Genomic DNA, 19,237 nt, shown 5'->3' with positions numbered 1-19,237 from the left:
AGCAAGGGTTCTGCAAAGTAGTCATCACAGGCAGAAATGATTTAGTCTCACAGCTTGCTGAGGAAGTACATTCTTTCACCACCCAGAAGTTAATTGCTATCCTTTATTACCTACAGACATTATATCACACACATAATTGTCTACATACAAAATTAGGTCTTCCTTCAAAAAAAGATTAAAAAATATTCATTACAGATGTATGTTAATTCAAAGCATATTGATTTAAAGTACACAAAGGACTTTTAACAAAGAAATTTTAGTTTCTCAAAGATATTTCTATAAAAAATTCTAGTGTGTCCCCCACTAAATTGTAAAATATCTGATAAGTTGTATTTACTGTCTCTAAAACTGGATTCCCCTCTACAAGAGAAAAATGTGAGTACTGTACTCAGGTCCAGAAGGTCTATTTTTAAACCTGTTGGAATCTCTCTACAAATAGCTTTCTGCAAATAGCTGAATAGAGGACACAGATTAATTCCTTGATCTAATATCAAGTAAGCTGTAAAATTATTTGTAAGTTAGTTCACTGGGTGGTTTTATTAGTAATAAAAATATTTTACAAGAAACACCCAAGTTGCAAACCTGTGCCTGCTGAAATGACTTCAGCCGCTTCTTAAACCTTGACGGGAGAACAAAATCACAGCCCCTTGCCAGGAAAGCTAGCTCTCCCCTTAGGTCCGGGTCCCTTCGCAGAGATGCTTCCTTGATCATCATCTTTGAAAAGTGGACGTTTACTTAGCAACTGTCCAGCACACTTCGGAAGATGGTCAGATTTAATATGTTGTCGATCTTGTCAGGTAGAAAGGTACTTTTCTCTTCTTCTCTCTCAAAGAAATTAAGTTCAAGCATTGTGCTCTCCCAGCCTCCAGAGACTACAATCCATACTTGTACTGACATGCAGCTGGTTCCCAAATACAGCCTGTGGCTCCCAATACCTGCTCATAATTTTCAAGTTAGAAACGTGCCCTGCAATGGGCCTGTTGCTCCTTGTAGGTAGCTTTATGTCAAATTGGCCTGCACATGGTGAGAATACAGAGCCTTATGGGAAAGGAAGTACCCACTACCCTGAACGCCAAAGTTAGAAACATTACAGTGGACCTAAAAATAGCGGCTTCTCAGATAATTCTAACTTCTTAAACCCAGAGTATGTGAGGTGTCAATTCACATAAATTAGTTTCTCCTCAAACTAGAAGTACATTTAGAGCATTTTTTTATTTTGCTATTTAATATTTTATGAAAAAAGAACTGTACTTCAAACTTGAAACTATTATTTTAAGAACAGCTTATTTTTATTTGAAAGGAAGCAAATATCCAAAATCCTCCAGATACACCCAAACTATAGAGAAAAACAAAATTTCATCCTCAAATGGTAACATACAAAGAGATTTGTTGGTTTCAGATTTAAAAATCAAATCCTTTTTGTTTATTTGCAGAAGACTATGTTAGTCATCAAGCATACTTTTTGGAATTGATTTTGGGTCTGGATATATTTGAAAATTTATTGTCAAAGTGTTAGTTAGGAAAGTGGAGCAGTTAATGCCATAATAAAGTAGCTTTAGATACATATAAGTGAGTGCAATTTGGCTTGCATAATGTACAAAAGCTGCAATAGCAATGGCATAATACATCTTTAATTTGTGACTTTTTTCCCCCTTCAAGGAGCTTTAAACAAATCATCTCAGATTTTAAAAATACTCTTATTATTTTATCATACATTAAAGTTCTGCCTCATATAGTTATTTACAAGGGACTCTTCGAGTACTCTTCGTTTAACATTTAGACTTCAGTATTTATTTTCAATCAACCACATTATTCAATCAATATTTACTTTCTACTTCTAAAAAATATAAACCAAATAGGACTGTCAAATAAACCCCCAAACCAAAACATCTTACAACTCTCTTCTGCTGAATCCTTGTCTAACTCAGGGGGAATTAAATTCTTTGGTTTTCCATTGTTTTCTACAACTTCAGTTAGTTTTTTTTCTTGATTTCCTTTCAAGACATTCTGACAGCACTTTATAATGTGTGCATTGGGCTTATATGTTTAAACCTGCGGTTTTCAAATTTCTTTTTCCTTTTTAAGCTTCGGAGTTCTCTAATACAAAATCTTTCCTGAAAGCTTTCAACATACACTATGGTTGAAAGAGGATTACAATTGAAACCACTGGCTAATGCTTCCATGGGCCCCCTCCCTCCCACCTCCAATTTCCTCTCACTCGCCTAAATGTTCACTCTTGGAGCTAGGTAGCTTTCCCATATTTTTTTTCCCCTTATACTCTTGCCTAGAATACTATTTTCCTCCATCATTTACCTCCAAATTAAAATCCAAAAAAAGTTTATTATGAATGCCACCAGGTCTTTTGCCTTGTGATTTAATGTTTTCAATTAAAGCACTCTCCTCTTCAGGGGGTGACTTTTCATCCCCTTCCTGAGAAAGTAGGTAAGTGACTGCCAGAGGCTAGGGGAAGCAGGAAGTGATAGGAACAACTCCATAACCAATAACGAAAGAACTAATGAAGTACTTTTTGCCTCTTGGTGTTCCTACAACTTGGGGGTAGATGCTCTTCTAGGAGGAGGCAGGGAGAGATAATTAAGAGCCTACAGTTATTTGGTATAATTCTTGGTATCTCTAGAATTTCTAGTTAAGATTATCTGTGCTTTGTTTTCCTACTTTCCTCTCTCATTCAGATTTATTTCAATTAGTGATCGCTCATTATAGACCATAAGAATTCATCTTGGGCCTATAAACATGTTAAACAACTAACAGAAGGAATACAGGGTTTCCAATCCATTGCCATTGCCTTGTTAGATGGTGGCAGTGCTACAGAAAACCTTGCTCCAGTATCTTCCTTGGTTGTGTGCACATGTAACTTCTCAGTAACTTGGGGTGAGGGCTGAATTCACAGGCTGAAATTGATGGTCAAGGACTCTGGTGATGATCATTATATTGCAAATATAACAGCTGATGGAGCTGTGCCTCTTGAATGCCAAAGTGCCTTTGGATGTCTTGTTTTAAAGATGGGAGAATTATAGTATGTTTATTTGCTAATGGAATAGTCTAGTAAAGGGGAAAAATGGATGACTGCAGGAGAGAAAAGGGTTAATCACTGGAGGAGCGTCCCCAAATTGTTGGGAGAGGATGGGATCCAGAGCAAAATTGCAGGGGTTGGCCTTCGATAGGTGACCAGACCATTTTGCAGTGATAGAAGGAAGCGTGGATACTAATATGGCTATGTGGGTGGCTAAAGGTCTCCCCTCTGATTGCTTCAGTTTTCTTAGTAAATTAGAAATCAAGGTCATGAGCAGAGGACAAGGATGGAAGAGGAAATGTTAGAGGACAGAGAAGAAAGTAAGAAAGAGTCACTTGCAGAGTGGGAAAGTGTAGGATCGGGAAATGTACTAGAAATTGCCAGACAACAGTAAAGGCCCACTGAAGGTTGGTGGTCATGAATTTAACACAAGACTACTCCGTATGGTTGTGTGACCTTCTTAGCCAAGGTCAACTGCACAAGTAAAAGCTCAGAGTAGACAGAATGGGAAAAGGACACTGAGATGTATAGGTATTCCTTAAAGAGAGAGGATAAATTTTCAGAATTTAAACAAACAGCTAATATGTGGAAGTACAACAATAGGGTGACCATTTTCTCAAAATGCCTATAATCTATAATAGAGATTTACATCCTGCAATAAGGTAAAATGATCTATACTTAAAAAAAAAAAAATCTTTATTGATTTCAGAGAGAGGAAAGGAGATGGGGAGAGAGAAATAGAAACATCAATGATGAGAGTCACTGATTGGCTGCAGCCCGCAACCCGGGCATGTGCCCTGACCGGGAATCGAAACCCGATTGCCTGGATCCTAGGTCGGTGCTCAACTGCTGAGCCATGCCCGGCTGGGCTATACTTTTTTAAAAAATGGTATTTTATATTGGTTTCAGGTGTACAGCTTAGTGGTTAGACAATCATATACTTTTACATAGTGTTCCTCTCGATATTTCTAGTACCCCAACTGGCATCATACATGGTTATCACAATATTATTGACTATATTTCCTATGCTTTACTTACTTCCCTGTGATTATTTTGTAACTACCAATTTCTACTTCTTAGTCCCTTCATCTTTCTCCCAGTCCCCCAACCCCCATCTCCTTTGGCAACCACCAGTTCATACTGTGTCTATGAGTCTGTTTCAATTTTGTTTGTTCATTTATTTTGTTCTTTAGATTACACATATGAGTGATATCATATGGCACTTGTCTTTCTGTGACTTATTTCACTGAGTATAACAGCCTCTAGGTCCACCCATGCTGTTGCAAACAGTAAGGTTTTATTCTTTTTCATGGCTGAGTAATATTCCATTGTATATTTGTACTACTGCCTTTTTATCCACTTGTGTGTTGATGGGCAAGTGGGTTGCTTCCATAGCTTGGCTATTGAAAATAACATGGCAATGAAAATAGGGGTGCATATATTCTTCTGAATTAGTATTTTGGGTTTCTTCAGATAAATCCCCAGAAGTGGAATCTCTGGGTCATAAGGCAGTTCCATTTTAAATTTTTTAAGGAAACTCCATACTGCTTTCCATAGTGGCTGCATCAATCTGCACTCCCACCAACATTGCACGAGGGTTCCCTTTTCTCCACAAAATGAGCTATACTCTTAATGGGGTTCTCCCCTCTTGCCAGGAAAGGTGATGGGATATTCTTACACCACCATAGATTTTTAGGTGTTAAGAGCCAGAGGAATTATTCTAGGTTTACTAAAAGTCAAATTCATGTTCTCTCTGTTACAGAATTTGTCAGAAAGATAACTTAAGGTGATGGTTAGCTATTTAATGTCTCATGATATGGATTCCTTTGACCTCAAAGTAACTTTGAGATTTCCCAGAGGGTCCCTGAAAAATCTCGAGATTTGTCTCATACCTTGTAAAAGATAGATGTTAAACATAAGTGATGACAAAGTTTTGTGTGGCATCATGTTACTAATAAGTGTTCTAGAAATTGTATGGAATTCCCACAAATCCGATATGTCCTAGTATAATGTTATCAGTCACAATTCCAGTTATGTTAAAAAGTGGTATGTCAGAGAAATAACCAAATTTCCACCCTGGCTAGTGTGGCTCAGTTAGTTGGGAGCTGTCTCATGCACCAAAAGGTTGCCAGTTTGATTCCCAGTCAGGGCACATGCTGGGGTTGTGGGCTCGATCCTTGGTAGGAAGCATGAGGGAGGCAATTGATCCATGTTTCACTTTCACATCGATGTTTCTCTCTCTCGTCCTCTCCCTTCCTCTCTCTAAAAATCAATAAACTGCCCGGCTGGGCGTGGCTCAGCGGTTGAGCGTCGACCTAGGATCCAGGCGATCCGGGTTCGATTCCCGGTCAGGGCACATGCCCGGGTTGAGGGCTAGCTGATCAGTGACTTTCATCATTGATGTTTCTATCTCTGTCTCTCCCTCTCCTTTCCTCTCTCTGAAATCAATAAAGATATATTTTTTTAAAAGTAAAAAAAAAAATCAATAAACTATTTAAAAAAACCCCAAATTTTCCTGTCAAGTCCATTACAATAAATTCTCATCAGATCTTTAACTGTGGGCATTTTAAAGTCTTCTATCATTTATGGCCAGCTATTATTTTACTCTAATGCTTTTGCAAAAGTGAAATTCATGGAAAAGACCCTACACACAAAGTACTCTTAACCACTGGCATTGATGTCAAAACTTGGGTACATATTTCACAACTGAAGAAGGTTCTGACATCTGGTCCAGTGCCAATGCCAGATACTTCCAAATCAAATTGACTAGGAAGAGAAGTAGCTGACATCAAGGTAGACTGCTTCCTCCCAAGATGTCAGATCAAAATTGTTTTTTTTCATTCCCCCTTCCCTGACTATCATTTTCCTAATTTCCTTGCCCTGGCCTGAAAAGATAATGCCATTGTTCACATATCTCAGGCCTTTTCAAAGGAAGGTAATCCAACCTCCAACCAACTGTTGAATGCTAAGATGCTGGTGATCTTGTAGTTCTTTCTGTCCATTACAAATGTCTCCCTGACTTCCAATGCCACAGGTTTTCTGACACAAGCTTGCTGGATTAACAGTTCTGGGGAAGTGGAGACACAGTTACACAAAACACATAAACAGGCCAACTGGCTTAAAGAAGTATCTCCCTCTTCAGGATCATTTCTTAACTTATTTGGTTCTTGCTGGTTTGATTCAGAGGGACCCTGGCTCAGCAGAGCTCTCCAAACCACGGGCATGGTTTTATTGCTAATAATTTTATTGTCTCCCTAATACACCATATTAAATTTTAAATGGATGTAGGCAGCCACTGACAACAGATAGTCTCTCTCTCACTGGACTGACAAAAGAGAACAGAAGAATGCAATCAGCTCCAAGAATAGGAGCCTGGAATCATTTCTCGTGAATACTCCACTGGGACCTGAAGAAGCAACAGTAACAGAGTCACTTAGTAATATGCTAAGACCGATATTTTTGATTGAACCTCCTCAATGTTCAAGAGCATCGATTTTCAACCAATGTCACGCATGAGGCACACTGGTGTGCCACAAGAATTTTAAAAACATGTAATACCTAATTATTTAGTTAGGAGCACTGATCTCTTTTCCCCTAGATTGTCAAATAAAAAAATGACAACAGCCAATGTAACAATAGCCATCTGGTGTGAATGAATTAAAATTATACCTTTTTTTGTCAGACTGGCAAAAAGTACTATTTTTAGTGTGCCACACAAACTTTTTGGTGTGCCGAGATGAAAAAGGTTGGAAATTACTGGCTAAGAGGATGAACAAAACTGGGAACTGTTGAAATACATTTCTAGGCCCAAGATGGAGCAGAGCAACCTAAAACTCAGGTAACTTTTGTGTCCCTGTAAATGCTCTGCTTGACCAGAAACACAGTGTATTCAGTCAGCCAATCTACAAATGCCACACCAACCCTGGGAAGCACTTCTTGCCCCAAACAAGGTTGATCATGTGGCCCCAGCCAATCAGATATTTTCTATTTGTCTCTTCCTTTTTCTTTATCCTATAAAAGTTCCTTGCCTTCTGCCCCACTTCATAGTTCTCCAAAAGGAAACTCCCCACTCATGAAGTATTAAAGTTTCTAAGTATTACTTGTTTTCTTTAATCATTTTTTAACAAGTATAAATGACCTTTACCACATTACTGAAATAGGTCCACCCAAAATTCACACTTGCCAAAACTTTGACAATAGTTTTACTGTTTAATTTTGAAATTAATAACACTATTTCTTAAAAACATTAATATTTTAATTTGTACTTTTTAGTAATTCAGACAGGTATCCCCATCAATCAGTTGAAATTTGTAAGGCTTCACTAAACTTAAATATTATAGTATAGCCTTTTGAAAAAAATAACCCTCCTTTAAAAAAAAAAAAAAAAAAAATCTTTACTGATTTCAGAGAGAAAAAAGGAGAGGGGGAGAGAAAGTTGAAACGTCAATGATGAGAGAGTCGTCATGGATCAGCTGCCTCCTGCACACTCCTGACTGGGGATCGAGCCCGCAACCCTACATGTGCCCTGACAGGGAATCGAACTGCGATCTCCTGGATCATAGGGCGATGCTCAACCGCTGAGCCACATCAGCCAGGCAATAACCCTCTTCTTTAGTTACCTTAAATTCTTCTTCTTTCACTTGAAAACTCCTCCCCCTGCCTTTCATTCTTTCAAAGGAGTAGGCAGATGGATTTTTTTCCCCCTGGCTTTGTTTTTACTAAAATTAAGTAAAAATAAATAATTTTCAAGGTAGGTTAGGGTTTATTATTTTAATTTGTGAATAATAGCTAACAGGCTATTGCCCCATAAGGCTACAAACAGATAAGAAATAACTGTAATACCATCTGCTGGTGGTAATAAAACATAATACAATAAAAAATAAGATATTTATTAGGTGAATTACCAAAGCAGTATAGTCTCTAAGAGTTTAAGTTTATTCATAATTATGGAACCTCTGAGACCTCAGCACCCCCCTTTCCCTCCTCCATAAGCTATTCTCTTATTCTTGTTCCTTACTTTTAGGCCTATCTGCACCCTCAGCTACTTTACAACCTACAGGGTTGTTTCCTGGCACTCAGAGGCTTTGTGAAAAGAGCTTGTACTGAACATTTGCTAGCCAAAGATATAGATAACTTGACACAGTGAGAAAGTTGACACAGTGAGAAAGTTCATGTGTAAACAAAGGACAAAATAAGAAAAAAAAAAAAAAAAAAAAAGGAATGAAAAGGAAGCTGTTCTAAGTGGAAAAGTCAGAGATAGGTTGTGACTGGAAAGGAAAGGAGACTAAAGCTGAACCCATTATCAGAACTCAAAAGGAAGGAATTTGAAACTTTGGGTTTATTTTTCTATTTCTACTGGTAGACTGTCATTGAGCACTGGTAGTTTTTCTACTGATAGTGATGTTTCTAAGAATTCCAATACCTTTAACAAACTCTCACACTGAACCTTATCAAAAGTCTGTTTTGCCGATCTATCATGAAATAATATTTAGATTAGGAGTCAGCAAATTTTTCCTGTAAATGGCCAGGTAATAAATATTTGAAGCTTTATGGCCTCTGTTGTAACTACTCAAACTGAGTAGGTGCAGCACAACCATAAATCATATGTAAATGAATAAGTATGGCTGTGTTCCAATAAAACTATAGTTGACCCTTAAACTTGGAAGTATGGGACACCAATCCCTCACACAGTCAAAAATCCCCAGGACACCAACCCCCCAATCAAAAATCCCCATTTAACTTTTGAATCACCCAAAACTTAACTACAAATAGCCTACTGTTTACCAGAAGCCTTACCAATAACATAGACAATTGATTAAAACATATTTTGTATGTTATATGTATTATATACTGTATTCTTAAAATAACATAATCTAGAGAAAAGAAAACGTTAAGAAAATCATAAGAGAAAATACATTTACGATATCATTGTATTTATCGATACTGTAAATTTACACTATGTTTATAGAATCATCAGTCAGTATCTACATCAATACTGTCTTACATGATACAAAACACTGTAGCTGTTATAGGTTTTACTAACACTAGATATAAAAAATGCAAAGATAATGTAAAAAAGGAACTCATTTATTTACAGGTATAATGATTCATGCCCTGATAATGAAGTAGCAGCAATATGATTGCTTTATGGTAGCCTAGTGTAATCAATACAATTGTTTCACAGTAGGAAGAGCCTATACACTAATGAATGGTTATAAATTTTTTATGGCATACAGTATTATAGTCATATTCATAATATAGCATTGGAAACACTGCTCAATTCTAGAAAAACCACTTACTTGTGATGATAGGTTCATACCCAATTTCTCTAATTATGAGAGAGATATACTGTATAGTAATGTAATTTTTTGAAGTAAAGTTATAAAACAGTATGAAAACAAATTATTAATTTTATATTAAATATCACTCACCTTATGCCTATGTAAGGTAGGCTATCCACTGTGCCATGCAAGTCCTGCACGTGATGTTCTACAAAATGACTACTTAGGCAATGACGACGATGACACAAAAGTGTCTCATATAGTTGTTGCCGTACAGTTATTAGATTTTCAATGAAGACGTATATACACAACAAAACGTTTAATAACTCTATGGCATGATCAATTAAGTGGATGTGGATCATCATAAATATTTTCACCCTTGTCTTTTTCATGTTGAACAGGCTAAAGAGGAAGAGGAGGGATTGCTCTTGCTACCTCAGGGGTGGCAGAGGTAGAAGAGGTGGAAGGCGGAGGCAGGAGAGGCAAGCACACTCAGTGTAACTTTACAGAAATATATTGTAATTTTGTCTATTTTGCTTTTTCATTTCTTGAAAAATGTTTCTATATGGTACCAAGCCTCCTTCCATCATTTGCTTTAGTTTCAGTGCCTGTATCATGGAAGGGTCCATGTCGTAAAAACCAAAAGCAGTCTTGAGTAACTGGAACCCTTCTGCCTGGTTGTCGAATGTCAATTTGTTTTCTGGCTCTGCGTTTTCGGGCTCTGCTTCTTTTATGTCTTCATCATCTGGCACTGGTTCAGGAACACGCAACTCCATCAAGTCGTCTTCTGTGAATTCTTCTGGTGTGGTGTCTATTAGCTCCTGAATTTCTCCAAGATCCATATCTTGAAACCCTTCACCACCCACCTATGCCATACTCACAATTTCTGTCATGATTTCCTTTTATTGGCTCTGTGGTAAATCCTGTGAAGTCATGCACAGCATCTGGGCACAGTTTTCCAGCAGGAATTTATTGTTTGGGGCTTGATGGCTTTCACTGCTTATGATGTTCTAATGGGGTTCTCTTCTGTAGCACTGACAATCCTTTCCATAAAGTACCATGTGGTAATGAGCCTTAAGGGTCCTTATGACCCCCAAATCTAGAGGATGAATGAGAATTAGTTGTATTTGGGGACAAGCAGACTACTTCCATATCTTTAGTGTTGAACTCATGGGGTTTTGGGTGGCAAGGAGCATTGTCCAATATCAAAAGAACTTTAAAAGGCAGTCTACTAGCAAGGTACTTCCTCATTTCAGGGACAAAGCATGGATGGAACCAATCCAGAAAAAGGGTTCTCATTGTCCAAGCCTTTCTGCTGTACAACCAAAATACTGGCTGCTGGTGTTTATCTTTTCCTTTTAAGGCTTGGGGGTTAGCAGCTTTATAGGTAAGGGCAGTTAATGATAAACACCATTGCATTTGCACAAAACAATAGGGTTAACCTAAGCATTCCTGCCTTAAATCTTGGTGCTCCCTTCTCTTCCGTACTGATAAATACCCTTTGTGGCATTTTTCCTCCCCAGAATAGGGAACTTTTGTCTACATTAAAACCTGTTCAGGCAGATATCCTTCCTCCTCAGTGATTTTCTTAATGGCGCCTGGGAACTTGTCTGCTGCCTCCTGGTTGGCAGAAGCTGCTTTTCCTGTTATTTTGACATTTTTTAAGCTAAACCGCTTTCTGAAATTATCAAACCATTCTTTGCTGGCATTAAATTCTCCAGCTTTAGGTCTTTTACCTTCCTATTGCTTTGTTATATAGTGACTTCGATTTTTCTCTAATTATATTTAGAGTCTACATGTATGCCTTTCTTATAGCAACCTTGTACTCATATAAAAGCTGCATTTTTAATATGAGAGAAAAAGGTATTTCACAAAAAATGCAAGATTTTTGTGCTTGCTAGCATAGCTGCAGCAACAGCTTCATGAATTTCCTTTTCTTCTTCTATAATGGTCCTTAGGTTGGATTCATTTATCTTGAAATGGAGGGCAACCACAGCTGCAGACTTCAATCTACGTACATATCAAGCAATTCAACTTTTCTTGTAATGTCATGACTTTGCTCCTTGGGAGTACTTCCAGCATCACTAGTGGCACTTTGTATGGGTCCCACGGTGTTATTCAAGGTTTATGGTATTGCACTAACACAAAAAATGGGCAAGAACTGCAAGATATCAATTTTTACTGCAATATGCAATTTACTGCAGAGATGAACTGCTCATGTGGAGATGATTAACATCATAGGCATTTTAAGTGGATACTCGCAACACTTGGGTTCACCACCACAACAGAGGTATTTACAAAATTATTACAGTATTAAAGCATGTACTATAGTTAATTTTATGCAGTAATGATTTACTACTGCATCTTTACGTTTGTTTACATGTCTCTTGACTGTCAACGGCCCCATGTACAGTTTGTAAGTGTGTGTAGAAGTTTTGATAAATTTTAACTTTTTATAAAAGAGTTGTGTATATTTTATGGTAGTAAATGACAAAATAGATTAGTATTTACATATATTTTATGCACTCGTGACATACCTAACTTTTTCTTTATTTTTCGGTATCTCTAAGCTTTGTAGTTCATCTGCGAGTTTTTTCAAATCTTCAAAAATTTTTCGAATATATTTATTGAAAAAATATCTGCTTATAAGTGGGCCCACACAGTTCAAACTATAGTGTTGTTAAAAGGGTAACTGGATGGTATTTACAAACACAGGCAGCAGGTCAGATTTGGCCCACTGGCCACAGGTTGCTGACCTCTGATCTAGACCAATATCCTCTTTATCAATCTTTCAATATCCTGCTAGTATCTTCTATTTGACTCCCTCTCCCAATACAGGTATGCATTGTGGATAAAAAATATTGCTTACATTTATGAAGCTATTTTGAAACATATTAAAATATTAATGACATATAATATTGTCGAGTCAATCTCTCTTCTCAGGAATAATCACCGATATCATGTGAAAGTACTTCCTACATACCACATTACATAAATTTTTAAATCAAAATGTTCTGAACAATTCTGACTGCCCAAAAGGCTAAAAATTAATATTCTTTTAAAATAATCATACTGTGAGACTCATCTGCTTAAAAACCTTCATTAGCTTCCCACTTCCCTAGAACAAACTCTTCTGTATAGCATACAAGGTCATTCATAAGTTAGCCCAACCAGCTTTCCGATTTATTTCCTACTACTTTCTGTTCACTCTCTCTAAGAATAAAACATGGTAAATAATACTGTATAAAACTTTCGGGAGGAGATAAACACCAACTTCAGGGCAATGGTAGTTCTGAAAAGGGGAGAGGATACTAGGAAGGAGAGCCCTAGGTACTTCTACTATATCTGAGATGAAGTTTTGAAATGATGATAGTGAAAATATTAAATGAAGCAAAGATCTGAAGCAAATATGGCAAAATTAAGATTTGACGCTAAGTGGTGGGTAATAAGAGTGCTCTACCATTCACCATATTTTTCTATTTGCTTAAAACAGGGCTTGACAAACTACAGTTCACGGGCCAAATCTGTCCACTGCCTGTTTTTGTCAGGCTTGGAGCTAAGAATGATTTTATATTATTCAAGAATTATTCTTTTTAAAAAAGAAGAGAAAGATGGCTATGTGACAGATTTTGTAACCCGCGAAACCTGAAATATTTACTGTCTGGCCCTTCATAGAAAATGTTTGCCAATTCCTGGTTTAAAAAATTTTATAGAAGATTTATGCATAGCCCATGGGCACAGGTGAAGGCCTGGGGTAGGGTGGGGACTGGGGGGAGGGGGAAATGGGGACATCTGTAATACTGTCAATGACAAAAATAAATGGGAAAAAAAGATTTTTTTAAAAGTAGGAAGGCAACTGAGTCAAGGAAGAATGGTTTTGTTTTCTTGCATTAAATATTTCCCTAAATTTTATATTTTTATATTATTTGTCTCTTTAAAATTAGCTTTTCATGAATTACTTTTTCTACTTTTATCAAGAAGCAAACTCATCCAATTTTACGCTATTCTATCATATGAGATCTTATTTAAAAGACTGATTGGAGAGTCTTTTAATAAGATTTTGATTTCAGTTCATACTTGTTAAAAAACTGGGAAGCTCATTTAGAGCCCACAGTGATATTTTTAGGTAGCTGGATTTAGATTGGGGGTGTCACAGCACACCTGCTCATGAGCTGTCAGCCAGAGACATAAAAAAGGTGATACAGGAGACTTTTTCTTGACTTCAGGTTCACATTTTCTACTTTCTATAGCCCATTTCTTTTAGAAGAATTTTGTCTCCTTTTTTTCACAAAAGATAAGGAAGGTAGAGGGTTAAATAGTTCCAAACACCATATTACAGTAAGAGTTTCTGGTTAAAATGTTTGTGAGACATTAAAATAGGTAATCAGAGAAGGTGGGCATTTAAAAAAAATTTTTTTTTTAATGTGCAGACCGGATATTGAGGGGGAAAATAGTGAGATAATACATCCAAATGTCTTAGCATGCCTTAGCTCACAAAATCTGTTAGCTCTTATTATGTTATGATCATTTTGAGGTTGCTATATAGGTATTTTCTTTATAAAATCTTAAGCATATGAGTATTGCCTATGTACATGAAAATATGTTTTATTTTTGTAATTAATTTCCAGTGTCTCTCCTAAGCATTGACTCAAGTTAATTAAGGACACTACCATTTGTGAATCAACAATTGAGACTCACACAGAGATGTCACAAAAATGTTTAGTAAATGTTTGATATTTAGACCCAAATCATCATCTGATAACCTTAAATATATACTGTTGTAAACTTTAGTGTCACTAGTAATTAAAAATGTGCATGGAACAACAGCTACAAAACAAATATGAGGTAAACATTATTCATCTGATCACAATATATATTTTTTCCTGCTCTAATAAAAATTGTAATGAGAATGCTAAAATATGTAATTGTTTTGAAATATGTTTTTTTTTAAAAAAAGTTTTTAAACTGATTTCAGAGAAAGGAAGAGAGAGGGAAGGAGAGAGAGAAACATTATGATGAGACAGTCATTGATCAGCTGCCTCCTGCATGGCCCACACTGGGGATCGAGCCCGAAACCCGGACATGTGCCCTGACCAGGAATTAAACCTCAAACTCCTGGTTCATGGGTCGAGGCTCAACCACTGAGCAACACTGGCCAGGGCTCCCCAATTAGATTTTAAGCTTTACAAGAATCATATCTTCTCCTCTCTGGTACCCACACTGCGCCTTACAGTCTGCACAGGCACGTAGCAATGACTGGTCTACTGTGTGACTGGGGAGAATGAGGACTAATATTAAAGGCCCACTCTGGGTAAGACCCCTTGGCTGTGTTTCACATGTTATCTTGATCCTTACTATTTCCATTATGTAAACCAGGATATTAAGGCTAAGTAGCTTCCCTTTGGTCACAGAGGTAGGAAGATGAAGGGTGTGGGGACGGCAGTTGAAACGTCTGCTTGACTCTAAAGCCTTTGCTTTCTCATTTTTTTCCCACTGACCTGAGACCATGCCTAGGGCAGAAAATTTTGTAAAACATAGAATGGATAACAAAAATAGTTTTGTTTATAAATTTTACAAACATTAAAACATTTCTTTGGAGACTTTCAGGACTCAAGATTGTTGGGTCTTACCTTGATCACCTCTGGAGTTTGCTGAATCAAAACCACCGAAGTAGTATCTTTCACTTTACCACCAACAGGACTTTTACAGACTGATAAATTGGCCTGGGAAGAATTAGTCAAGGTTTCCTGTAGAATCTGCATCATTTCCTTTTCTTGTGATAAGCTCCCTCTGCCTGATTTGCATTCGACCAGTTCCTGAGCAAAGTCTTCAATGCTTTCTAGAATTCGTAGCAAGAGGGCTCGGTCCTCTTCCTCTATTTTGTGTCCATTGGTTTCAATGATCCTTGTTAGACAGGAAGGTGAGACTTTCTCCATGGGTGAAGAGGCTTTAGATTTAGGCTCAAGATCTACAGGCAGCTGATCAGTCAACTGACTATGATTATTTAGAGAGTTAGAGTTTTTACCTTTGGCAAGTGGCTCTCTTAGAGAGGTCTCCATTCTCTGTGAAAAAGATTCCAAGTCCATTAACAATTTATCTATCTCTTCCTTACTGTTAGAATTCATAAAATCTCTGTGGTCTTCCTCGACTTTAGGAACTTCTGACTTAAGATCTTCCTTAGGTAGATTAACAATTGGTTTCTCAAATATCTTACCAATTTCATTTTGTACTGAGGCAGGACATTTTTTAAGATGACTACCATGGTCTGAAAATTCGGCTCTATCTTCATTTACCTTTAACAACTCTTGACTGAGTCCATTCTCTTTCCTTTGTCCTTTACCTACTGCTTTCTTTCCATCTGACTCTTCTTCAATATAAAGGGTTTCCATTAGATCACCAGAAGAAACATTTCCTAAAGCATTCATGGTTAATGACGGTGACTGAAACTGGACATCTTTTAGAGTTCTGGGATCATTTATCTCTAAGTTATATAAGGAATTCGTAGAGTTGTTTGGAATGGATTTTACAGTGTCTGTTTTCCTAGAACTATGCTTGTTATCTTGCAATTCTATAGTTTGAAACTGTCCAGGGTCAGGGGCTGAGAGCTGGACAACATCTTCATATTTAGGGGGCTGCTCAGTGCCAAATATTGGGGAGAAGGGAGTCAGTTGTAAACTAGGCATATTACTAACCAGTTCTGTTAAATCTATAGCCTCATTATTCCCAGACTGCATGAATTCAAATGGCAGCTTTTTCAGATAGGATGCTAATCTGGTCATTACATTCATATAGACAGTTTCAGAGCTAGAAACTGCATCATTACCATTTCCTTCATTGATGCTACTATCTGATTTTTTCTTTATGCATTGTTTTATAATGTCTGTGCATTTTTTCAAATCCTCAGAGCATTTCAGCAAGATGTCCAAGCACATCTTTATGTCTGTTCCAGAAGAAAAGTTATCTATTTTATGTTTTTCCAAAATCTGAGTAACCAGGTCTTCTTCAGAGAAGTTGTGAAGAAACATCGAAGTCAGATTCATATCGAGTGAGTTTCTATGGGATAAAGATTTTTCTTCAACTGAGGAACTCCGGAGTAAACCAAAGGATGATGAGTTCCCATCACTGTTATAATGGCCACAGAGCAAGTCAAAATCAACTGACCTCCTATTAAATGAGTCAGACTTAACTTTTCTTCCCTTTTTGTAAGCTGCATGGTTAGAGTTTTTGAGTTTTTCAAGGGAAAATTCTTTTATTTTCCCACTGGCAAAACTGATTGCTTCTCCTGCAATGTCCTTTAAGTTACAGGTATTTTGAAGCGTAGATCCTTTTTTGACCCGTATGCCTGTGAGGGCCTGATGGGGATAGTCACTTTCAGCTGAGGAAAACCCATTTTCATGGGGTAGAAACATGGAGTCCAGATCTGCATCTTTGAACTGAGATACAGGGATGTGCAAGTCTGCACAAACACTACGATGTACCACAAGGCAGTCAACTCCATGTGTGAAGGTGTGGCAGCTTCCAGTGCAGTAATGTATAGCTTGCTCAAAACGCCGGTCTATCACCACGCTGCTGTAGTGGTTCACAGTACTAACCACAAGTCTGTAAGTTGCTGCCATAATATCAAATCCACTTAGTGGTGGGATTTGGAATTTTCTAGAACTTCTTTCAAGTAAATTCTCCTAAATGACACTCAGCTGAAAATATATTTGACAATGTTCAGTGGTTTCTTGCAATTATAATAACCTTTCCCACAAAGGGAAACCATCCAAATTTGAGGTTTGGTAACTGTCAGGATACAGTAGCTGTTGCACATGTGTGCTTGTAGTAGCAAGTGTAATAATTTAATAATTGTGCTTTTTACTTTTATTTAGTAATATCATGATACTATAAGAGCATTTTTATAAAAAATATCCTCTTTTAGTTCTTCAGCAATTCTATGATGCAGAAATTTATTGTCATAAATTTACTGTCGTAAATCTTAGTTGGTAATACGGAAGTGTTGTGATAACTGAGTCCTCCAAAAGTTTAAATGATCCATTTTTCTGTGAATGAGAAGAAACCTATAAAGAAAAAGGAAAATAATTAAAAGGAAATATGATTTCTTAATACTGAGAGAACCTTTTATTTCCTCTTCTTTGCATCCTCTATGGAGTTTAATTACTAAGCCTCACGCTTTGTCATATCACTGACAGCTGATCTTTGATTCGTCTTTGGTCTCATCAAACCCTACACTCCTTACTACCTAGAGAAGTAGTACCTCAACTTTTCTTTGCTACAACTGCCTCCCAGTTGGTATTTCTTATCCCACCCTCCTTGCCACTTTACATGAAACAAGTACTTCCATCAAAGTACTTGTTTGACAACACAAATACTTGTTCTTGATCTACAACTTCCTCTACACCTGGAAATTATTCTCTCATCATCCTCTCTTTTCTTACTAAGAAAAAAACCCTTTCATTACTGTTCTTGATCCCAGACCCTCAAACCCTGCCATATGCAGATCTCTCTTGCTCGCCATCAAGTGGATAAAATTTAATCACTGTCTTACTTTTAAAAAAGGGGGGGCTTCTAAATCGTGTTGTAATTGCTTTCCAAAAAGGTTCAACCAATGTATTCACTCAGTCAACACTGAATGACTACTACATGCCAGGCACTTACTTAAATGCTAGGGATAAAGCAGTGAACAAAATAAAGTCCCTGTCCTTATGGAGCTGACAATCTAGTTGGAAAAAAAACAGTATGTAAATAAACATATAACTTAGATGGGAATATATGCTATGGAGAAGAAGGGTGCAGGGCAAAGGGTTTAGAAAGGATGGGAAGATGCTGTTTTATAAAGGGCAGTCAGGGATCTCACTGACTCATTAACAGAGACCTGAAAGAAGAGAAAGAGCAAACTGAGGTGGTATTTTGGGCTAAATCATATGAGGCAGGTTAACCATAAGTGCAAAGGCCCTGAGGTGGGAGCATGCTTGATTTACTAAACCAATGACAAAGAGGCTAAAGTGACTGGAGCAGAGAAAGCATGGGAGGCAGTGTGGGAGATGCAATCAGAAAGGAAAGGTGGGAATCATGCAGGGTTTGTAGACTAGACTGCTGTGAACTTAAGTTTTGAAGGGACATGAATAGAAGAGTGAGGGAACACATAAGAAAGCCAAACCCCAAGGGGTGGCACCAATTTCAAAAAGTTTACAGCCTAAAATGATTGAGTTTTTTTGTTTTTAAATGGCAAAGAAACAAAGATTACTTCTCTGGTATTTGGTTCAGATCTGTGGGTGTCAAATTCTGTCTTTTTATTCAGACTATGATTCAACTGATGCCTAACTGTCCAGCTAGAATCCCAAACATAGAACCTAATCTAACTATTCTCAATCAGAGATACAATCTCAGAACCACGATGCTATCTTATGTCTCTAAATGAAAGCCAGTTTGAATCCCCATACAGTTGCTTACAGCTGTGTGGCCTCACATAAAAGGTGGTTAACTTTCGCACCCTGTTTCACCTGCAAAATGGAGATAATACCCATCTCATGAGGATTAGGTTAACATGGCAAATGCTTAGAACAATATCTAAGACACAGGAAATGCTCAGTAACTATTGGTAAAATGTAATCATCAAATATTTTCTACTCTGAACCAGGCCCCGGGAGAATGATGCTGAATAATTAATCAGGGTGGCCCTCAGTGCACATACTGTTGAATGGGGCAATGAAAGAGGCAGGCACAGTGCATATCAGGAGTACTAGGGTGAGGCTTCTGTTTTCCCCCATTATGCTCTCACAATTAATACATGCCTCCCCCGCCCTCCCCCCGGCCGGTGTTGTTCAGTGGTTTGAGCATCGGCTCATGCACCAAAGGGTCGCAAGTTCAATTCCTAGTCAAGGGAACGTACCTGGGTTGCAGGTTCGATCCCCAGCCCCAATCA

At 37.5% G+C, this 19,237-nt stretch overlaps 1 protein-coding gene across 4 annotated transcripts in view; it reads right to left on the bottom strand.

Annotated features, from left to right (window-relative positions):
• The window catches only part of PPP2R3A (protein phosphatase 2 regulatory subunit B''alpha), a 121,203-nt gene that overhangs the window by 67,420 nt on the left and 34,546 nt on the right, over positions 1 to 19,237 (bottom strand). For 3 of the 4 annotated variants that reach the window (XM_087824948.1, XM_016224345.2, XM_016224346.2), the window contains exon 3: positions 14,943 to 17,372. In XM_087824948.1, the coding sequence (XP_087681074.1) occupies positions 14,943 to 16,928 (1,986 nt within the window). In that variant the 5' untranslated portion in view covers positions 16,929 to 17,372. Of the gene's footprint in view, positions 1 to 582; positions 1,531 to 14,942; positions 17,373 to 19,237 lie in introns of those variants that run through there. The other variant, XM_016224347.2, reaches the window with a different exon arrangement.

The sequence above is a fragment of the Miniopterus natalensis genome, chromosome 15 (assembly GCF_054644295.1).
Source record: "Miniopterus natalensis isolate mMinNat1 chromosome 15, mMinNat1.hap1, whole genome shotgun sequence".
Classification (NCBI taxonomy): domain Eukaryota; kingdom Metazoa; phylum Chordata; class Mammalia; order Chiroptera; family Miniopteridae; genus Miniopterus; species Miniopterus natalensis.
Note: the sequence above shows the minus strand (reverse complement) of the source record. Positions and strands in the feature narration are given on the sequence as shown.